Here is a 22,389-nt window from a genome sequence, read left to right as displayed (position 1 = left end):
CTAACCGCAGACAGAACTGTTTCGGCCTTCTGGGTCTCATCATTGCTATGCTGATGCCAGGATGGAGGAGAACCGAGAGGGTCATCCCAAACGACCCAACATTTGTGGTATCGTCTAAGCCATGCCAGAGTGCTCAAACTAGAATAAACTAGTGAGCATGTGCATATATAAATATATATATATATATATATATATATATATATATACATATATACATATATATATATATATATATAAGCAAATGGACTACTCAAGTTACGCACATATGGATTTTAATACAGCCTGTTTCGGAAACCAACAAAAGTTGATCCACTCATCAGTCAAACTCCATACGCACTGAGGCATCGTGGAACAGGCTGTATTAAAATCCATATGTGCGTAACTTGAGTAGTCCATTTGCTACTGTAATCGCTCCTTCATTGTCGAGCACTGTCATGGATCTTACGTTGCCTATTTCGCTTATATATATATATATATATATATATATATAACTGCAGACAGTGCACACTGTTTCGACCTATGTGGGTCTCATCAGTGCAGTGCAGACACTGGGCCAAGCTCTGGAATAAACCATTGCCTGGGCGCTACACTTGTGGGACCAAGTGCAGGCATGTTGCCATGCGAGAGTGCTCAAATCACAACTAAGGTGATGAGCTTCGCCCGAAGGCTAAGTGCATGGCAACCCCAGTGTAGAGTGCTCAATCGCAAGGTAGCCAAAAGGCAAAGCCAAGCGAGAGCTATCTAACTGCAGACAGTGCACACTGTTTCGACCTATGTGGGTCTCATCAGTGCAGTGCAGACACTGGGCCAAGCTCTGGAATAAACCATTGCCTGGGCGCTACACTTGTGGGACCAAGTGCAGGCATGTTGCCATGCGAGAGTGCTCAAATCACAACTAAGGTGATGAGCTTCGCCTCATCACCTCATCACCAGCTTCTATTTATATATATATATATATATATATATATATATATATATATATATATATTTATATATATAAATATATATAGGAAGTCTGCAAGTCGATTTTCGCGTGGAACAGTGCTCAATACGTTGAAGCAGAGCAGAATAAATATTATGAGAGGAAAAAAGGACGTAACTACATTTCCCGACAAGCCTGTTTCGTGAATCGCTTCACTCTTCAGGGGTTTAATTAAACCCCTGAAGAGTGAAGCGATTCACGAAACAGGCTTGTCGGGAAATGTAGTTACGTCCTTTTTTCCTCTCATAATATTTATAAATATATATATATAAATATATATATATATATATATATATATACATATATATATATATATATAGGGTAGTAGTGAACACTTTTTTTATAGAAAACTTTGTGGTTGAAAAGACTGGGTACTCTAAGATGTGGCCGGTACTCCCTCCCATTCATCAAGCTGTCCAATCAGGTCTTCTCATCCTCTTCCTTTATTCCCTCCCTTCTTTTCTGTAAGATACAGCTTAATTGGGGATCTATAGAGTGTATAAACAATAACAAGGCCAGACCATGACAGTGGCAGCTGCGTTCTACGCTATTCTCTATTCGCCAAGTGCGCGGAATCTTTGGCTCTACGGTTTAAATTCCTTATCCGAGAAGACTAGAATATCTGACCATTTGCAGATTTCATGGCAGAGGCAGCACGATGTCCTCAGTTATTGTAATACCCTGAGTGTTAGTCCTGTCTAAGACTTGAGCCCGTGACCTCCCGCACAGCAGTCCGCCGCTCTACAATACGAGCTAGCCATCTGGCCCCGGTTGTTCGAAAGATGGATAACGCTATACACTGGATAAATCTCTATCGGTTGGTTAGCGCAGTACGTTTTGGTAACACCTATCCGCTGGATAGCTATTTATCCGTTGGATAGCGTTATCCGCCCTTTGAACAACCGGAGCCTCAGGCCAACCATAAGTGAAATCTCACTTTGAGAACAAGGCCAGTAAGGTAGATGGCAAGCAGTGAAAACCACAGCATCTTAATCTCCTCTTAAGGTGCGGCTGGATTGCGTGTATCAAACAAAGGAGATCTGATAAAGATCAGTTGGGATTAATTGGCCGTTTTTCAATCCTAGGTCCATCTAAAAGCGAGGAGCGGTTGCGGAATGAAAACAGAGGGAGAAGTCTTGAAGAAGACAGGAGGGAAGAGCTAACACAGAATGTCCTTCTGTCATTTGCAAGACAAATTGCCGTCGGCATGGTAACTTACAATGTCTGTTGTATTCTAGCGAAGTGGCACCTTTAACCCTTTGAGAAGCATTAGCATATTAAGCGATGATGTGAGATGAAACTGTCTAATATTAGGAGGCTTCAATGACTTTTTCCCTGAGCGACTGTCCCTCGTGAAAAGGGCGACTGTTCGACTGTTTTGTTTATCCTAAACCCAACCCGTGAGCCTGCTGATAGGCCAAACATCAAAGGGCAGTGAGAAGTCTTAATAGAAACCTTAAGCAAACCACGACGACAACGGCAACGAGGACGTGGCAGAACAGGAGATTTAATTAGCAGAATAATAACTCGGCACTTGAATATTAAAACTTTGTACATATCTTAGCAGCCCTCTGCCAAAGAACAACGTTAAATCACCAAAATCTATGTTGTCCGGGAACGGAAACACTGACGGCAAATTGTTTAAGTTTAAATTTGGAACTTAATCTCGCTCACACACCTGATACTGAAGTTGAGGTGTGGCGCCGTAAGAGACAGTAAGCACATCCAGCCACGAAATTCCTACTATAAATTTAACTTCATTTTTTAATCGAAGTATTTTCGCTGTAGTCGTCCTGACTGCTTAAGGTTCCTACTGACACACAGATTTCCACTTTTATCAACATTTGAAAGCTGTACGCTAATGAAATATTGTTGAAAAAGGAGTTTGGCGCTTTCAAACACACTTTGCTTCGTCGATTATTATCGTCGCATCACATTACCTTTGTTTCAATGCTTCTGATGTGCCTTGAAATTTTTTTTTGTCAAAGAAATTTTTTACCTTTCATAACTTTGTCTATCCTCTCAGGAATACTTGTCACAGAAGAAGTTCATTCACCGCGATCTTGCAGCACGCAATATTCTTGTCTGCGATGATAATCTTGTTAAGATATCTGACTTTGGCTTGACCAGAGATGTTTACGAGAGCTGTGAATACCAGAAGGCCCAAACTGCTGGAAAACTGCCCATCAAATGGATGGCGATTGAATCGCTCTTCGACAATACTTATACCACGAAAAGCGATGTGTAAGCGGCAGCACAGTTTTCTTTCCCTCTCGATAGAGTAATTTTCAATTGAGAGCCGAAAGAGACTCGAGATTGCTGGCTCTTACTGTGTGTTACTGTAGCTGACACTGTTGACGTACCAAACAGGAGAGAACGAAAAAACAACAAAGGAGGAAAACAATGGGATAATGAGGCGGTGTACTATTGTGACGTGTCCTGTGTGTTCTACACAAGGAGCTAGGTTGCTTCGGTTTCGCCTTACTTCACTCTGTGATTGGTCTAAAATAAAAACTCGTGCCAACCTCCTAACAAATCAGATTTAAAACTAAAAACCAATCTCGACTTGGTTGCTCGTGTTTTCTCACGTTTTCAGCCGTTTGCAAGCTTTTCCTTGAGGTGTCATTGGCTCCCTGTGAGGTCTCCTCTTTTCTTATTGGCTGGTGTGTCTTCTCTAGTTTGGATTTTTAACATTAATCATTAATCGCTTATTAACACAAGAACAAGTTCTGATTTTGATCAGTTCGAAAGTAAAGGAAATGAGGGTACATTATTTGGTTAGTCCGAATGTGATGTGCCGTAGTTTGCTGCCTGAATTACCATTAATGTGACAATGATAACGTAGAGGTCGCACTAGAGCTGCTTTCTCCGAGTTAAAAAAAACATTTCGAGATGTATACACAAAACGGTTGTGCTTTAGAAAAACGCCTTTTTGATGATTGAATGAACATACATTTAATCCTGTAAATCAGACAGATCAAAACTAATTCTGTAGTCAGTGCTACATCTAATAACTGAAAAGATTGTGTAGGCTCTTACTTCTTATGCCGCCCAAATGCTCTTCATGATCAGTTTAACGTAGATGTATATTATCGTATGCAATGTCTAGGACTATGTTTACATCTCTAAATTCATCAGAAGTGAAGAGCCGCTTCTTCTATCTCCCCGAAATCATCGGATGAAATCCAGCTGATGACCGAAACAAACAAGTTTCAAATAATTTATAAACGAGGGGGGATGCGAGTTGTAAAAGGAAGAACTGACAACATGACCCATTGCAAAAACGGAAAACGGCTGAGGAACTGAATTTATCACTTTTCTATCCGTATTTTAGGAAAAAACGGAAAAGAGCCGAAGGAAGTGAGGAACTGAATTTCTCACTTATATACTCTTCTCTTCGTATTTTAGGTGGTCGTATGGCATTGTGCTCTGGGAAATCATAACTCTTGGTAAGAACACGCCTCTTATCCATAGCTTTGAAGCTACAGTTTTCTAAATCATGTACTTCAATGGAAGAGTTTGATATTGCAGATGCCTCAAAAATCATTCTCTGTATTTTACGTCTCAAGAGGTTCCATGATATCACATTTCAAGTAGATTTTTCTACCTTAGCGTTGTAGTGCAGAACTTGTTGGCTACATTGTTTTGGCCAGGATTTTTCACAGCGACAGCTACAACTAGGATGGCAAAAGATCTTGTGAGGGAATTAATGAGACTTTTCCTCGATCCAAACCAGCTTTTTATCTAGCACCATTTCACCTTGGACAAACAGTTTATTCGTTTTGACCAACCTACAAAACTTACAGATTTTTTTAAAAGGACTAGCTGACTTCTCAAGATTCACCATAAAGAGTGCATTTTTAAACGCGAATCTGTCTTATTCTCTTTTCATTCAAACCGTATTTTCTAACACAGGTGGTTCTCCCTATCCCGGTATATCAGGTCGAGATATTCATAAGCTAATCAAAAATGGATACAGAATGGATCGACCGGAGACGTGCAGTCAGGAGATGTGAGTTAGATGAGAAGCAGAAGCCATCCCTCTGAACTTTCACCCTTACTTCTTGAAAACTACATTCACTACCGAAATAAAATTTTAAGTTTCCAAATTTTCCTCACATTTTGAAATTAATTTGTTGCCTTTCCTGAGAAAATAGGGGAAAGGTTTAGTGCTTTCGATTAGAAAACTGATTGCCTTTCAGATTCTTATCTAAGACTTATTTCCCATGTTGAAGAACCAAAATTTTTCATTTCTTATTCGAGCTGATCCAACTGCGATCAAGCCAACCGAAGGAAAGGGTGAATTTTTCATTCTGCATCATATTTTTTCAGAGATCTTGCTTGCGGAAATTCTTTTACGTTCAGCTTTCCTTGCAAGGAGGCAATCCTGGATCAGGCAAGCCCTGAATATTATTTGAGGCTCAAGCACACCGATACTTATCTGGCATCCAACTGGTTGGAAGATTTCGTTTGCAGTATCTTATATTATTGAAATGCTATCGAAATTAACAGGAGATTTCCAAGTTGATCGTGACCAGTTAACTTGCAGTTTTGAGAATGTCTGAAACTCAGGACTGACTTTCAGCGGTAATTTTTGTATATTTTGTTCATAGTTACCAAATCATGTTATCTTGTTGGAGAGCCAATCCAGAAGACAGGCCAAGCTTCACAGATTTGAGAAACGAGCTGGAAAAACTGCTAGAAGAACAAGGGGACGAACAATACATCAGTGTCAACTGCGCCGATTTTGATGATTACTGTGCTCTGGTGGGAAACCAAAGCAGCTCAAGCGACGATGAAGAACTTGCCTTGCTCACAAGTGATCAAAGTGCGGCGATATAGACGCACACCCCATATTTATAAAATGAGTCTCGCATAACACTACTATCATTTGAAGTGAGCCCCGCCATGAACCTAGTGGTGTATTAAGAGGTCCTTTCCACACGAGGTTAGGGTGCTTTGGGGTTCAGTACTGGTGTTTAAATCTACAGCAAAAGTAACCAGAAAGGTCAATCAGAATTAGGGTGAAAGAGCCAATAAGATCACAAGTATAACTTAGAGAGCTGGAGCTTTATTTCAAAGGCAGAGGCAATTGACAGAGATCAAATTACAAATGATTGAGTTTCGTATCTGATTGGTTGAAAGAATGGCGAGAATTTCCCAGACAAACCACAAAGCGAAGTAACTGAAAACCATTGCGATCCAGGATTATCCTCGAAACCTCCTCGATACAGTAACTGTACAAAATTGAACCATACAATACGTTCTAGCAATGGCGATTTTGAATTAAAGTATTAAGACCAAGGAAATGCTAGCGGAACTGTGAGTGCAAGAAACGGAGGAAATTGTTGATTTCTTGTGCAGTCTGTGCAGCTGAAGATACTGTATAGAGGATATTAACGTGCTACATCTATTTAAGGTTTTGACAACAAGTTTAAAATTAAGTTGACAGCAAACGTTTTTACCGGATAAACCCTTTACACTCTAATAAGGATAAGCGTCTAATTTCTCCCAACAGCGTCTTCCCTGAATCAAATATTACTGCAGTGAGAATAAAGGAAATGATCTCAAATTCGAGAAGGTCTTGATTGTAAGAGAAATTCTCCCTGTAAGCACCATAGGAAATGTATAGAGAACGCTATGGAGAACTTGCATACTGATGTTAGGTCGTAAAAGGTTAGAGGAAATGTGCCGTACAGAAAATTTGGAAATTCAGCTGTTGTTTTTGGTTTGTTTGATTTTTACAGAAAAAGTGGCAATACCGTGATCGAGCGGTCTTTGTAGTATCATGTAAACCATTTTTTGAAACTTAAAGTTGAGTTGACAGCGACATTTTCTAATTGATAACTTACTTCTCTCTCACCACTCACCCTGTGAATGAACACCTTAGCTCAAAGACTTAACTGTCAGGCCCGCTAATTATTGATATCTGAAGTCTTTTCAAATTTGGCGTGCTATAAAAAAAGTTTGATTTGTTCTTTTTCTTAAATAGTTGCTCTCAGAGAGTCTTAATGGGGTTATGGCTTTTAATTTACGGCGAACGGTTTAAATTTTTGCCATTTCACGGCTAATGATTAACTTCTTTCGGTCACGGTTAAAAGATAAATTTTTACGGTTAACTTTTCACTACAACTAACGGTTGAAATTTTCCAATTTTAACGCCTAACTGTTAAATTTTTTGCCGCGTAGTGGTTAACGCTTACTAACCTCATGAAGACCTTCAGTGTATGGCAGTGTGATCAAATTTGATATGTAAATAGATACAATGTAAAAACAAATACACCAGAGATGTAAGAAATATCTTCCTGACGTCGTCTTCTCAGCTTTTACCATAAATCAATGGGTGAAAATTCGGGCCTTAACTTGCAGTATGACCTTCGACTCGGCTGGTAAGAATTATATGTGTAATATATTATATGGCTGTGTCTCACAAGGACTGGGAACTACCGAATTCACGAATTTGATTGGCTGAAATCAATATTGAAAGCGGTCTAGATTCAAGACCGGCATCTAGACCGGTCGAGAAAAAAAAGGTACAAAGAATATAAAAAAATGGCAAATAAGACACAGCCATATAATAAACATCTTATTAACCGAGCTAGGTCGGTCTGTATGGGAGAATCTTGACCTCGGTCGCTGGTACAGACCTCACTGCGTTTGGTCTGTATTGGCGACCTCGGTCAAGATTCTCCCGTCCCATACAGACAGACCTAGCTCGGTTAATAAGAACTAATTATTTACCCCACTATAACATATTATACGTCAAACTGTAATAGGTACAATCCCTGGCATGTTGTTTGAAAGATTTTTTTCCTGTAGCTGAACAAAAAAAAAAAAAAAGAAAGAAAACAAATAAACATATAAAAAGGCGGGGAATTCTCATCCGTGGTCAAGATCAAATTAGGAAGTACCATGAGTTTATATTCTCTTGGCGTTACGTTTCATACTGATTCCAGTTCTTGATTTCTAAGTGTTTTATAATTCGTTCAATAGGTGCAAAAGATCCAACTACCCTGATATACGATGGGCTCTTGACATTTACAATGGCCTCGGAAAGAGAAGGGAACGATAAGTTGATAAAAACTACAATTCCTCTTCTCCGTGTGTGGTCTAACTTTTTTCAGCAATAATGTTTAGTAACCCTTTTCTTTTTGCTTCTTTTCTAGCATGCTACACAAATTTGATTCAGCGCCAAATATGATACATATCAAAACAAAAACCGTTTTTTCAAAAGGAAGGTTGATTTTAACAATACGAAATGTTCAAGAGATGATTATTCTTTTGAATTTCTCAGAAGAGTCAAACGGTGGGCCATAACGTAGACTGCGGGAGGTCCTTGCTTGCCGACGAAGTCCGTCCTGCGAGTCAAAAAAATTCTGCGAAAAAAAAAAATTTAAGTTCCCACGTCGCGCGGCAGAACTCCGGAAGTGAGGCTCACAAAAAGTAAGGATTACGCAGGGCAACACTTTTTTATCTTGTACTTAACTGAGTGCGTCATGCGATTGATTTTGACTCGATTATTCCTTTTGATGAAATGGTAATAAATAAGTTCTCAGTATGGATGGAAGAAATTAAAGGCTGAAATCATTTTGGCAATTCTCAGGGGCAGACTGCGGCAGTTGTTAATCTTTATTCAGGAACATTGGAACCGACGTAGAAACACAATGGTCTCAGAAAAAAAGTGTTAACGGCAAATGCAAATGCCGGGCTTTAAAACTGGCTGCTACAAGTGACTCATATTAGGGAGCTTTAGCAACGACGACGGCCACGGCAAAGAAAATGTTGTGTCGAAATCTAACTTTTCGTTTTTGTAACCCTTTCGAGGTTATACTGATGTGTATATGAGAGCACGATCCTTCGCAGTAAAGCACTATTTGAGCAATAGTGAAAATCAGACCTGAAAAATATTTCAGGCCTGCACGGGATTCGAACCACTGACCTCTGCGATACTAGTGCAGCGCTCTACCAATTGAGCTAACAAGCCAACTGGGAGCAGGCCATCAAATTAATTCGACATAAACCCGTAGATGATAAATCAAACAACAACAAACATATGAAACATATGTGTGAACTGCGGTTATGAGACGTATATGAGAGCACGATCCTTCGCAGTAAAGCATTATTTGAGCGCTGCACTAGTATCGCAGAGGTCAGTGGTTCGAATCCCGTGCAGGCCTGAAATATTTTTCAGGTCTGATTTTCACTATTGCTCAAATAGTGCTTTACTGCGAAGGATCGTGCTCTCATATACGTCTCATAACCGCAGTTCACACATATGTTTCATATACTGATGTGTTTCACTTGGAAAGTGCTGGCGAACTATTCAGGGACTATATCACTGCGAACGGCGTTAAAGTAACGATAAAGGAAGAAAAATGAATCGTCATGCGCTCACGTTCTCGAGAAAACCTAAATTTTGGTTATTTCACGTTGTTGTTTTGCCGAGAACGGCAAAGAAATGTACCAAAATGTTAAACGCACGTGCAGGGCGATTGTTTCTGCTTGTTAAGCCTATTGTTTTCTGCTGTTCTCGTTGCCTTCTCCGTCGTCGTTGCTAAAGCTCCCTATTAATTTCATTGATACAGTTTCTGCAACACGTGTCATCGCAGTTAAAGCGCAAATATTTTCATCTTGTTGGTCAGTACTGAATCGAACTGAAGTTGTACTTTGTTCCCGAGTTTACTCTGACGTAAAAAACGTGCAACACAAAATAGTCTGGACAAATTCAAATCATTCAATAGCTTCGTTCTCTATGCATGATAAAAGAAAACTTTTTTGCAACACAACTGAATGAGTTGCGAAAGTAAAACAGGCAGAGCTAATTTACGTTGCCTTTACATATATTGCACTCATTGTGTTTTAGTTTCATTAGATAAGATTGACCTCTACGTCTCTTTCACTATGGCACCGCTCACGAATTTGTTCCACAGCTAACGATAAACTCCCATACTTCTTTCTCACAAAAGCGTAAGTCAGGCCAACAAGACTTGCACAAACGATCGCCACAAGGTATCCTGTTATGAACCTCCACGGCAACGCTTTGCTCTTTGAAACAGGTGAATATTGATCTTTATATCTTGAAACTTTTATCGTTGGTTCTGTGGATTATGAACCCAAAAACAACAATCAATACTTTCCATGTTTGATGTTTTTACGCCTATTTACCTAAAGGTCTTTCCTCTGAAATGAAACCTCCTCTAAGATTTTAATCAAACTTAATTAGGTTTTGGTTGTTTATCTAATAGAGAAATAAATTTTGAAATAAAAGAAGGAGTCGTTATGCTCGTTTAGAAGCAGCATGGGAAAACAATAGCTTCAGTTTGGCGCGAAAACATGCACGGGTATTTATCCGCGGACATTATCTGTGCCGAGGTGCAAACAGTTTTTCCGAGAGCGAGGCTCGAGGAAAACTGTGAGCTTCAAGGAGCAGATATGTCCAAGGACAAATATACGAGCACATTTTCGCGCCAAATGGAGGCTATTGTGTTTATTATCCTTCAAATACTATTCAACACACCAGGAAAAGTGTTTACGAACAGTTTCTTGTTTACGGCATTGGACTATCACTTTTCAGTGTTCTCTGATACGATTTTACGAACGAGAAAACACGTTCCTTTTTCTGTAACAACCACACAATGCTTGAATTGTTAACGCCGAGTTTTCCGCATTGGACGTAACGTTTGAAAATTGGGGATTATCTCTTGAGGCATATCTTCAGGTTTACCCCTGTTTTAGTGGTGCCTTTAATTTTGACCAATTGCGCACGAGCAAAAATATTTGTTTGACTATAATAAGACATATTCACCTGTCGTGTTAAATAAAATTATAGCCTCCATTCCCATTCCCGTTACTGATGACACTGCAGCAATCTGCAACAACAAAAAAAATCCTGTGACGCCGGGAAAGGGACAGTAGTTGGGTAACTTTGCTTCGTAATAATTCAATGCAGGAAACGAACCAATGTGCTGAAAGAAAAAGGATGGGGTAATCTGAAAAGAAGTTTTAACAGAACAATAAACTATGATTTAAGCGTGCGGTACGCGGTACTACCTTGAAAATGTAGGTGAATCCGTTATGAAGACCAAAGACCTGAAAACTTGTTTTTTCCTACAAAGATTTAATTCAAATTAGCATTAATTTTAATTCTATGATGGACTCCTCTCGACTTGATGTGGTTCCTCGACATTGCTATTCATAATCAGCCTTTCAGAAGTCGGGATTTGGTCTGGAAGGGTACATTTTAAAAGCAGCATTAAGATAAATTCTCCACTGATATTTTCCATGTACGATAAAGGTTCTGCCCGAGCCTCTTTACATTCACATTACCGTGGATGAAACCTTTTTTTGTGTAATATAAAAGAATTGAGGTGGCCTCAAATATTCAACTTACCGCTGGTAACCTCACGGAATCAAAATGAAGTTTAGCAAAAACTCTGCCCAAAACAGGAATCTTCTTCCATGCTAATCTGTATTCCTGTATGTGATCTGTAATCGGTATTGTATGTGGCGGCCACCACGTGACTATAGCTGTTGACGTATTGCGTGACAGATGGGTGACATTGACCAGTGTCAGGTTCTCTGGTGGTCCGAGCTCTGAGGAATATTATGAAAGGATGAAACAGAGATATCAGCGGCCAATTTTAAAGACCATTGGGCGAAGAGAAGATTTGCGTCAATCAATCCTAACTTAAAAAGACATTATCATTTTGATGATAATGTCTTGAAATTGTGATGATAACCTCTTGAAATAGTGCGAATAAAGAGTTTCCGATTCTGATATTTACCCAGGGAAGGCGTGACAATACATACAGTGCTTCTGTTCTGTTTTTCATCAGAGGTTACGGATATAACCTAAAATGGATAAAGAAGACATATTTCTAAAATGTCAATCTGAGAGAACTGAAATAGTCCAAGGGTTTCTTTAGCCATGGCCAGGTTTAGGAAGATTTGCAGGAGCAAATTTTAATGTGTATGTCAGTTGTATCAGTTAGTCGTGTTAGTGCGCTGATGGAGCTAATTTCGAATTCAAGACTAAAAATTCTTCTAAAGAAATATAATTAAGTATTGGAAATATCAAGTCTTGCATAGGATGCGGAGACATGTTTTAAGTAAACATGTGGTTTATATCTTTTTCTTTTTGTTCCATATCTCATATTTGCAACGTTGCCTTATTCAGGATTGCATCAAACAGCGAAATATCTCACCTCTATGGTGTAATTTTTCATCGGCAGCAAACCTTGTAGGATGTAGTTGATCCGAGTGTCTGTGTAGTGCTGATGGAATAGAAAGTCATGACAAGGGAAAACTGAAGACGACGGGGAATACTTTACATAGTTTAAAACCAGGAATCTCGGAAATCAAGCTATCATGCTGACAGGTTTTCTTTTGTAAGCAGGTTAAGGAAATGACTATCGCACAAATTAAAGTTGGACTTGGAAGATTTGTTTGACAAACAATTTCATTTAAAATCAAAGACATGAACCATTAGAAAATCCTGCAAAATTGAATTTTAACCTAGTGTAACGAAAAGCTTTTAATAGCAAATATAGTGTTGTTACACCATGTCGATCCGATGGAGGAAAGAGCTCCGATACGAATGTTAGTAGATTCTGAAGTGTGTATGCATGTATCTGTATGCCTCTGATGAAGTGAAAAAACTAAGTGTGCTGAAAAAGAGAACGAGCGAATAGAAGAGAGAACGAAAGAACGAACTAGTAAAAGAATGAAACAGCTGAGAATATATTAATGTATTTGGATAATACAATCAACCATCAATACAAGAAAAGGAATGAAGGACCAAAGACGAACGAGTATGTAAATGAACGAACGGACGGACGACCAGACGGCCAGACGACCAGACGACCGAACCAAAGGAAGCAACGATTAACGGGCGAACGCCCCAACGGACTAAGGGACCAGCGAACAACAAACGAACGGACAAAGCACTAAACGTCTCCAGGACCATAGTTAATAGACTAGAGTTTGAAATTTTTCTTGTATACACGTGGTAGGATTTACCTTGCTATGACTGACCTCAAATGCTTCACTTTCCCAATGATCTGCGTGATTGGCTCTCCACTGGATCCTGTAGTCACAGGTTTTGCCTATAAAAATTTTAAATGTCCTATGATAACTCTCTTTTAATTTACGATGCTTATTGTTCCATCGCAAGGATAGTTATGTAGCGTGATAATTCAAAAAACCTTTTACTCGTGAAAGAACAGCAAACGTAAAATATAATTCTTCGTTGATTGGGAAATAGTATTAACAAAGGTTTAGTATTACATAGACAGGTAAAAACGAACGATATAAAATCCCGACGTTTCGGCGACTTCATGACGCCATTATCAAGGGTACAAATGAAAACAAAATTAACAATCGATAGAATCCGTGCTAAAGTATTTATGTAGCTACCTCCCCTCTGCAAATTAGTTGTAACTCTTGAACTCGCATTTAATAATTTTGTTTTCATTTGTACCCTTGATAGTGGCGTCATGAAGTCGCCGAAACGTCGGGATCTTATATCGTTCGTTTTTACCTGTCTATGTATTGGGAAATAGCTAAATGAAAAAATACCAGCCCGTTCACAGTTCTTAATTCGTGACCGTTACTATTTACCCTGATTTTGAAAGACATGAAAACCCCGTGTGCTCATGGGTTTATACTGCCAACTCAGTGTTACTTACTACGTGGTGCCAAATGCCAGGTAAGATGTCCTTCAAATCTGTCACCAGCTTTTCTTACATAGGCCTGGAGGCCCTTGGGAGGGTCCAAATGAACTTTATCTATTAATGTATAAAACAGTCGATAAGCAACAACAGGTTTCACAAGATTCGAGACTCTGAGTCAGAGACTGGGACGGGTTTTGGGGCAAGCTTAAGGCGAGTTTAGAGCGATGCCTGCTACAGTATAAGAAGTTGGAGTTGAAGTTGATGCACCAGCGTCAAATCTCAACACTTGCATGTATGTGTTGTTGTTCAGTAAAAGGCTCAAAACGTCTTAGGCACCCCCTCCCCCTCCAAGAAGGTACATCTCGGTCTACTTTTCAGGAACACAAATATTCGACGGATCCTTGATTACTTAACGTTTTGTAATTAAATGACTGAGATTTTCTGCATGCTTCGGTTGTCATGGTTATGGCTTTGTTTCTTTTTTTCCTCTGTTAGAGTCTCTTCCGAGAAAAGGCACATCTTAAAAAAAAAAAATCATGGGCAACCCTTTTGAACTGTGTTCGGGATTATCGCTACAGTACAGTATTATCCATTGCTTTCAAATCTTTCCCCTTTAAAAAAATAACTCACCGCTTAACGTCGTCATCCAATCTCCAACATGGCGGAACTCTTTTGATTGTACTTGAACCTGCAGTCCCCTGGCTGTCACGATGGCGACAGAAATCTGCACAGCAAAGCCTTTAAACAGGTTTTGGAAATAGATTGGAATCTCTGAGGACTGAAATGGTAGAATAGAAAATTGATGTTACAGGCTACAGTCCGAGGAAAAAAAGACTGCTTGAATCTCAGTTGTAAGCAAAGTTTCATGCAGTTTGACTGTAATTAGGGAAAATAACAGATTTCCAACAAGATCCTATAAAACGTTTTCAGTAGGATAAAGAAGTTGTGAATTTTGCTTCATTTTTATTTTCAATGGGGCTTAAGCCACCTAAGCGACAAAATTAAAGTCATAAAATACCACATCAATTATTGCAAACCGAAGGAAAATGAAACAAAACTCGAAAAAGGAGGAATGGAGATGGATTGCCGAAACTGAAGAGCATGGAATTGGCAAATGAAAAAACGTTTGCTTCGCCTCGTAAAACAGGAAACTGACGCTTGTTTGACAATTAATTAAATTCGTAATTTTCGTGAGGACGTTTTTTCCACTTAGCTTCAGCTTGAAAGTAAGGGTTTTCTTAAACACGATCATGGCTGTCGCTTTTATATATTGAATATCCATATCTAACTGTTGTTCGTCAATGAAATTCAACCATGAATAGCACGATTTATACACTTACTACAGATGAAAGCATAGTCCATGAGTCTTTTTCACGAAGCCTGTAAAAGCTAACGAAGGTGGCGGGCTCAACTTCTGTAGCATTTTCCGTGAAGAGGCGAAAATCAAAGTTGACCAACAACTCCGTATAAGTGCGACAGAAAAGGTGAGGTCCTTTGACAATGACGTTCCTTGTGTCATACCAGATTCCCCTCGGTCCGTCACCTGATTTGAAAATATACCCAGTCAGCCCAGTCCCTGCGTGATCCCGTTGAGGCCTGATTTTATCAGACTTCTTTTACTGCAGTTTCTTCGATTAACCCAGTAGCTCCGAAGGAGGCCTGAGGTTAAATTTTGGGGTCGTTCAGGTTCAATCGTAGAATCACCGTCGGATTTTTAAAAGGCATGCGTGAGTCTGAGTTTCAAGATCTTGTTGAAAAACAGGTGAAAACACTCTTCGGAATGGATTAAGTTTCTCACATGCTTCCCAGATACTTTTCACATAGCAAATGCCCCTTTCGCGAATGAATATGAAATTTTCTCGGAACTGAGATCTAAAGGCGTTTGGCTTTTACGAGCATTACCAGCGCCCGAATACGCTCAAGTATGTATCTAACCAGCTTGTCGTAAGGCACCACTAGCACCAAAATAACTGTTATAAAAATCTTTTTATAAAGATTTATTTTTTCGCCACCTGAATTCACGAAGTGGTGAAGGAAGTGGCATCCTTGTTTGCATGCGTCTCCATGGCCATTCTGAAAAACATTTCCATCGCAAAATATCATGACGTTATTGGTTTATATTTCATTCTGATTATATGTATGAAGCTACGTAGAACTGGGAATCATCCTAATTGTAATTTACATCAAAAGTTACCAAAAACTGTTTCATCATATACAGCAATGCATGGGATTTTCAGTTCCTTTCGTGTAAAAAAATTTTGATATTATAGCCATCAGGAATGCAATAGCTATGCACAAGGAAAAAGGGCATCAGAAAAAGTATGGCGGAAAAGGCCATAGGGGAGCAGAGAAGTTGCAGTGGCGAAAGCCACCGAGTTCAATTCCTAGACCTGCCGTCACGTGTGGGTTAAGTTTGTTCATGCTTCTCAGCCTCGCTTCAAGGATTTTTCTCTAAGTCTTCTGGTTTCCCTCCCTCCACAAAAACCAACAATGTCCTCCATTAAATTCCCATAATGGCTCATACGGATAGAAAAGGGCTGAAAAACTGTTAGGATTGGAGAGGGGTCAGATGTTAATAGAAGTAATCGTTACGTCAGAAAATACTTCTTTGAAAATAAAGTATCGAAGAAATTACGACGGAGGGTAAGTGAGAACTCAAAGGAAAGGTTAGAAAACTACTCAAAGCGCGGGAGCCTGCCTGAGTGAAAAAGCAGAGGGAGTTTTATGAACCAATCACAAAGCGAAATAACGAAAAACCAATGAAATGTCTCCGGATTACTTTTAACAATCAATTGTAAACTTCTATTTGAGGATAGAACCTTAATCTTCTTTCTTACCTTTTTACACTCAGCTTTACATTCATTGTATGTCCTGGGTTTAGTACTTTCAAATCTTAGAGGCAGCAGGCACTGTAGGGTGAACAAAACAGGGTTGATTCTATATTGGGGCGAATAATGGTTCCATGTTGGGGTGAATGATGGTTCCATATTGGGGTGAATGATGGCTTCATATTGGGGTGAATGATTATTCCATATATATTGGGGCGAATGATGATTTTATGAATTATGATTCCATATAGGGGTGAATGATGATTCCATAAAGGGGTGAATGATGATTTCATTTTGGGTTAAATTAGAGGTTTGTAAAATCTCAGTGACAGACATCATGTACGGAGCTAAAAAGAGCTATACTTTTTATCTCGGCCATCAAAAAGTATAAATGAAATCATCATTTGCAATTATTGCAAAAGTTTCTTAGCGACCTCCCGACATTTTCAGACCGTTGATTACGAAAGCCTAAATCAAACTGGTAGCTAAATTTTATAAGATAAATTCCACGTGATTTTAACCTTTTTTAATATAATAAACCTTCATGTTATTGCCTTTTCCCCCTAATATATTGGCGGATACAATTCGCTAAAATTGGTATATCTCACTTCCCATTAAAAGGACAGATGATTTGAGGACATACCTCTTCACAGTCTTCGTCGCAGTTATACGAGTTGAAAAATACAGTGCTTTCTGTCTCCTGCAAAATAAATGGTAATTTACGAAAGGAATCAGCAAAACATGTCTAAATTTAAATTACCGAAATAATACCAATTTTCGGTGACATAAATTTTATTTGACTTGTAATGAAAACTAAACAAACAAAATAAACCTCTCAAGTGAACAAGTAATTTCAGCCAAAAAAAATGAGACTCAAACTCGTGTCTTCCAGATACTAGTTGGACGCTACTATGAACTGAGCTACCTAGTCAAACGTTGGCAACAATGCAAACATTACAGCTAATCTTTCCCGTAAAGGAACTACTATTCAGCCGGGTTAGAATCCTTGCGTCGAAGGCTGATTCATTTCCAGGTTTCATTTCTTCAACTGCTTAAATATTGCAGCACATGTGCGAGGATCATTTCTTTACTTTGATTTTCAAAGACTTGCTATGAGTAACCAAAAGAATTGATCAGTAACACAATTCTCGATAGTGACTGATTTTCGATAAAGGTTAAATCTTTTTGTCTTGACTTAGTATAGCAACAAGATTTAGATCCATGCAAATAAAGAAGTTAGTATCTATTTGTCCATTAAGCAACTGCTGTATTGATTGTAACATACCTGCATACAATAAATAGGGAAAATTTCTAAAGAAACCGCGGTTACTGCGTCGGTTTGAGTAGCAAGGTAATTTAGGCTTTATCAACTGAGTTGATAATGTAAATTAGCCTCCGTAAAGAGTTGGCCCTTCAGCCGAGTGAATTGCCCCTACGTTCTGACGAAGAGCCAGCGCTCGAAACGTCATACCTACATACATACACACATACATACCTATATGTAATAAATTGTACAATTTAGGTTGGTACTCACATTAGCTCTAACTGGTTCACCATACTTCACGGCACGCCATGTGAAAAGAAAAATTCATTTATTAGTGGTTATTTTACATGCAGTAGCTGGTTTACTAAGGGTCAGAGGAGTAAAGGGAATGTAGAGCAAACCAGAAATGAAAAGGAAAACTTGAGAGGCACATAGGCACAAGCACAGCGTGTTTCAGGTCCCTTCTCCGCCAGTGGCAGTTCTAACCGTTTCTTTCACTTCAGTTCCACTTTAAATCAGCTACACAGGTTAGAGTTTTAGTCCAACCGGAAAACAATGTTATTGCACAAAAAAAATTGGAAGTAAAAAACTTCCAGATCTGTATATTTTCTAATTTTTATTTTCTAGTGTCGTCCTTTTTAATTTTTGTTTTTCCAGTACGACATTCGACCTTGTGGCCACAACAGGAAAACCCTCCCGGCATACGTTCTAAAGAGACTTTGACTGGGCCTAATATACTGAAAAATAATATACTGAGATACTGAAAAAAGTTATGTTAATGCCAAAGCAGGATGCCGTCATATGACAAGACAATTCCACTGACCAGAGTTAGTGGAGGAGATTTAAAAAAACTTAGACACAAATCAAAAACCTTCAGCTACTCGAAAATCGTTAAGCAAATCTCTTCACCCAGACCATGCAGGAGGAAAGTTCTGTTCTCCCAGATCGGCGGAAAACTAAGACTATCTAACCGCGGTTGAATTGCACAGTTTTTGAATTAACTGAAACACAATCAGTGAAAAAATATTAGTTCTTTAATTCTACGGGAAGATTTTCACTCCAAACGACTCTTAGGTACTTGTTACTCTACACTAATTTATCTACTGTTAAGATTGAGGACATAAGCAGTGTTACGAATGGAAAACAAAACTCTCCGAGCGACTACATTTTGGGCAAAATAAATTTCTCTCTTGTTTAAGTAAAAGATATCATCTCCTAAAGATTAACGAAATTCTTATTTCGTAGTTTTACATGTTTTTCTTAAAAGGTCATGGATACTTTAAATGTGTGCTACTTCAATCAGATAAAAGAAGAGATTTCCCTGTAGGATATTTTCAGCTCCAAACCAGTTTAGTGATCTCAAAAAACATAAAATCCCACTCGATCTTTTCATTCCTTGGGAAGGAAAAGTAGGTCCTTTAATTCCTCCTTGTAAACATTTCTAATTTGTCTCCTTCCTCCAGCTGGATAATTTCGCGCATTTTTCGCCGTTTTATTGAGCCTTTCCATTGCTTTCCATCGTTATTGAACTATATCGACACCAGTGTAGAATTTTTTACAGTAGCAAAGTACGTGACTGCAACACAAATTACTCTTTACAAAAAATGTACTCGGCTCGCCAATTCACAGCAGGAAATTTTATTCTTCTACTCACTGGAGGCTCTCTGTTGACGCAAATCGCACGGAATTGAAGGCAAAAAACTGCAGTCTGTGACTCTTATTCGAGTGAATGCATTTACCCTATCTTCAGAAAATATTCAGTAAATGATGCGAAAAAAGACCGCATTAACAACATTCAATTCAGAAAATTCATAATTGAATTAAAATTCGCCACGTAGCTCTTAATCCTTTAGGACTCCCTAAGAATTGATATCACTCAATGAAGAAAGCAATACCTGTGAGTCAGTAAATTAGTATAATGTTCTCAAACCCTACATTTCATGACCAAGATTTCATTTTAATCCAAGAAAGAATTGCATTTTAATCCAAGAAGGACACATTGTATACATTTTCAATCATAATTGAATGGGTTCGCCAGTGCTTTCAAGCTGGCTTCGCACGAGTAAAAAAAAAACCCCAGACAAACAACCTGAAGTGGTAGATAACCGGAATTAGAAATACGATCATGATTTTCTTTAAGAATTGCGTGAGTTTCCCAGCTGTTCCCACGAACATCTTTCCTCTGCATTTTTAAATAATAATGAAGATTAAATTGCTTCTTTGCCTACCATTTCCTCGCATTTCATCGTAAATTGTCCTTCCTTCACGAGGTCGTAAAACTTTAAGTCTTCCGCTGACTTACTTGCATGCAAGACTTCCGACCACATTGTTGTGTAAATGAAAGCAAGAAATAACTTTGACATACTTAGAACAGTGCAGGTTTCAAAGTCAGGCAGTATTTTCAAAGTCTTGTCGGTAAAACTTGTAAATCAGAACTTTCAAACAGCGTTTCTATCTAAATTTAGCTTTTCTCTAAATGAACACGCAGCTAGATGACGGAAGCTCATTTGTGTAGTGATCACGTGTCGATAGATTTTTTTTAGATGCTAGTTCCTGTTCATTCTTTTCATACCACCAGGGGTTCATTCACGATGGATTTGCATAAATAAGTGATTAAGTAGCTATTAATCTGATAGTATTCTTAGTAACACCAGTTCTTTGTGGTCGTACGTCTATTTCATAGCTCTCATCAGCGTCTGATCACAGAGTTTGGCTTCATGACTGAAGTTTTTCCTCCATTGTCGGGAGTAGACGAAACAAGTTCAGTGGATAATCAGATTGGAGAAGCTAAAATAGGTTGATGCAGTAAATCAGGATCACTAGCAGTGAATTTTCTTTAATCCTCCCTTCATACTCTATAGGTTGTTGGCGACGACTGATCCTCCCCTCCCCCTCGGTTTCCCCTGAAACCATTTGTTGCCCCCCAAATTTCCTCCAGCTCCTCCTTCCCTGACGAAGAGTAATGTCTAGTCCCCCATGACCTAGCTGATGTTGCTGGCGCCATATTGTGATTGGGGGCTAATTGGGAAATCAGGTTCAGTCGTGAGGAAGTGGAAACCAATTCGGGTATAATGCTGCATTAGTTCGAAAAATTGAAAAAATTTTCAGTAAAACTAGTAGATAAACCAGTTCGTGGCTAATGTAAATTCATTTCTTTCCATTTGCAAAGTGAAAGCAGGATAAGAAAGTCTAGTATTTGCTACAGGTTGTTTGAAATTCCCTTGTTTCTTGACATGAACTTGTAATGCCTAAATAAGTTGGTGGAGCTGAAATCGTGAGAAAAGGGAAATATGGACCTTTATAATAACGAAGTTGTGAAATACTTTAACTATCAATAGCCCAGGACCGAGCCTGGCCTAAGGTCGATACCGAGTTACATAGCCTAACTATCATAAGAAGAGTACATGTAAGGCGCGAATCGATTCCAAATAACCCGCGATATTGTACTGCTTTTTGGACAATTGGTTATTCTGTAAAAGAACCTTGGCCGCACTTGCGTGAGTTGTTCCAAAGGGTTAAGGAACGCTCTTGAAATAAATTAGTTGGATAATAAATAACTTATTAGCCAGTTTTGGTGTGCAGTATCGCTGGATCAACGGGCTTGTCAACAGTAGGGCACAACTCGGCGATGCTACACACTAAAACGTCTAAAGATATGTCCGATGGCGTCTCTCTACAGAAGGAACCAAATTATAAATGAAACCTGTGTACTGTGAAATTCCGCCAGAACTGTTTGTTGATTGTACAGGCAGGTACTTTGTTACTTTTCCAACCAACGTTAGGACTGGGGATCTCCCATGCTCCTTTGGACTGTCAACCGGACATGCTGAACATTCCCTCGGGGACTATTTAAAAATAGTCCCTGAGGGAATGTTTAGCATGTAGGTTAAAACCTAGTTAGAGGGTTGGCACCTTTCATCACCTCGACGGCACAGTGGGGGATTCTGGGAGCTGAGACAATTGGCCGACAGACGTAATTATTTAAGACCAGGGTCAGTTAGTTGTAATTTCAAACTCACCTCTAAAAATATAAAAAATAAAATCGAATTTAAACAATTTGGATTTGCAATATCAAAATGGTAAGAACAGATGACTTTGTGTTGTATTTCATAAAACGTTCTTATTTGCGAAAAATACGTTCTGTTTCAGGGTAGTCTACGAGTCACCTCATTTCTCTTTCTTTCGTGTTTTTTCGTCCATTTACACCTTCACTCCATTTATATCATAATTTGCTCTGGCGATGCCACGTGTACGCATTAATGTTTGTGCCTCTCAAAAACTTAAGCCGAAACGGCAGCAATGATCGTTAACAATTCGACCAAATTTTCTCCGCTTTAGCACTTTTTGATTAATTAATTCATATTTGGTGTTGTGAGTAAATGAAGTGCTTTTATTCTTCCAACCCCTCTACTCCACAGAATGATGTTCAAGCAACGTCTCATTACAATATCAAAACAGACAGGATATGGTTTCTCAATGAACGTCAGAGGAAACGAGAAGGAAGCTAGGAGAGGGGGTTACTAACTTTTCAGGGACGGCAGGGCCTACTTGTATCTTTAACTGGCCGGGGCGAGAGTTTGTAGGGAGGCCTGGGGCCATCCTCCCCAAGAAAATTTTGAAATCTATTCTCGATATAAGTACCTC

General features: G+C 39.0%; 2 protein-coding genes across 4 annotated transcripts in view; one reads left to right on the top strand and one right to left on the bottom strand.

Annotated features, from left to right (window-relative positions):
• Positions 1-6,814, top strand: part of LOC111336020 (uncharacterized) — a 38,610-nt gene extending 31,796 nt beyond the window's left edge. The window contains exons 23-27 of the mRNA XM_088753844.1: positions 2,068-2,192; positions 3,009-3,226; positions 4,391-4,431; positions 4,898-4,994; positions 5,596-6,814. Coding sequence (XP_088609970.1) covers positions 2,068-2,192; positions 3,009-3,226; positions 4,391-4,431; positions 4,898-4,994; positions 5,596-5,824 — 710 coding nt within the window. The 3' untranslated portion in view covers positions 5,825-6,814. The remainder of the gene's footprint in view (positions 1-2,067; positions 2,193-3,008; positions 3,227-4,390; positions 4,432-4,897; positions 4,995-5,595) is intronic.
• A 1,782-nt stretch (positions 6,815-8,596) lies between these two features.
• On the bottom strand, positions 8,597-22,331 carry LOC111336030 (uncharacterized). Of its 3 annotated transcripts, XM_022942047.2 has the most exons (16): positions 19,974-22,331; positions 18,016-18,039; positions 17,125-17,181; positions 16,491-16,562; positions 15,666-15,726; positions 14,994-15,196; positions 14,284-14,431; positions 13,669-13,767; positions 13,001-13,086; positions 12,187-12,255; positions 11,767-11,833; positions 11,373-11,575; positions 11,033-11,089; positions 10,788-10,851; positions 9,830-10,080; positions 8,597-9,781 (listed from the first exon to the last, which is right to left on the bottom strand). In XM_022942047.2, the coding sequence occupies exons 1-15, from the start codon at positions 20,106-20,108 to the stop codon at positions 9,851-9,853; spliced, it is 1,575 nt and encodes a 524-aa protein (XP_022797782.2). In that variant the 5' UTR covers positions 20,109-22,331; the 3' UTR covers positions 8,597-9,781; positions 9,830-9,850. The 3 variants fall into 3 exon arrangements, with proteins under 3 accessions (XP_022797782.2, XP_088609990.1, XP_022797781.2); XM_088753864.1 differs by having other exon boundaries at positions 8,597-10,080; positions 13,016-13,086; positions 19,974-20,655; XM_022942046.2 differs by having other exon boundaries at positions 8,597-10,080; positions 19,974-20,646.
• Positions 22,332-22,389: the final 58 nt, after the last annotated feature.

Source organism: Stylophora pistillata, chromosome 1, assembly GCF_964205215.1.
Source record: "Stylophora pistillata chromosome 1, jaStyPist1.2, whole genome shotgun sequence".
NCBI lineage: Eukaryota > Metazoa > Cnidaria > Anthozoa > Scleractinia > Pocilloporidae > Stylophora > Stylophora pistillata.
This window is presented reverse-complemented; position numbering and strand designations above follow the sequence as displayed.

Excerpts from the sequence above, each read along its gene's own strand:
- LOC111336030 (XM_022942047.2), bottom strand. The coding sequence starts at position 20,108 with ATGTCAAAGTTATTTCTTGCTTTCATTTACACAACAATGTGGTCGGAA. Across the intron at positions 13,768-14,283 it reads TTGGATGACGACGTTAAGCG|ATAAAGTTCATTTGGACCCT; the intron begins GTGAGTTATTTT and ends ATACATTAATAG. Across the intron at positions 11,576-11,766 it reads TATTGTCACGCCTTCCCTGG|AGCTCGGACCACCAGAGAAC; the intron begins GTAAATATCAGA and ends AATATTCCTCAG.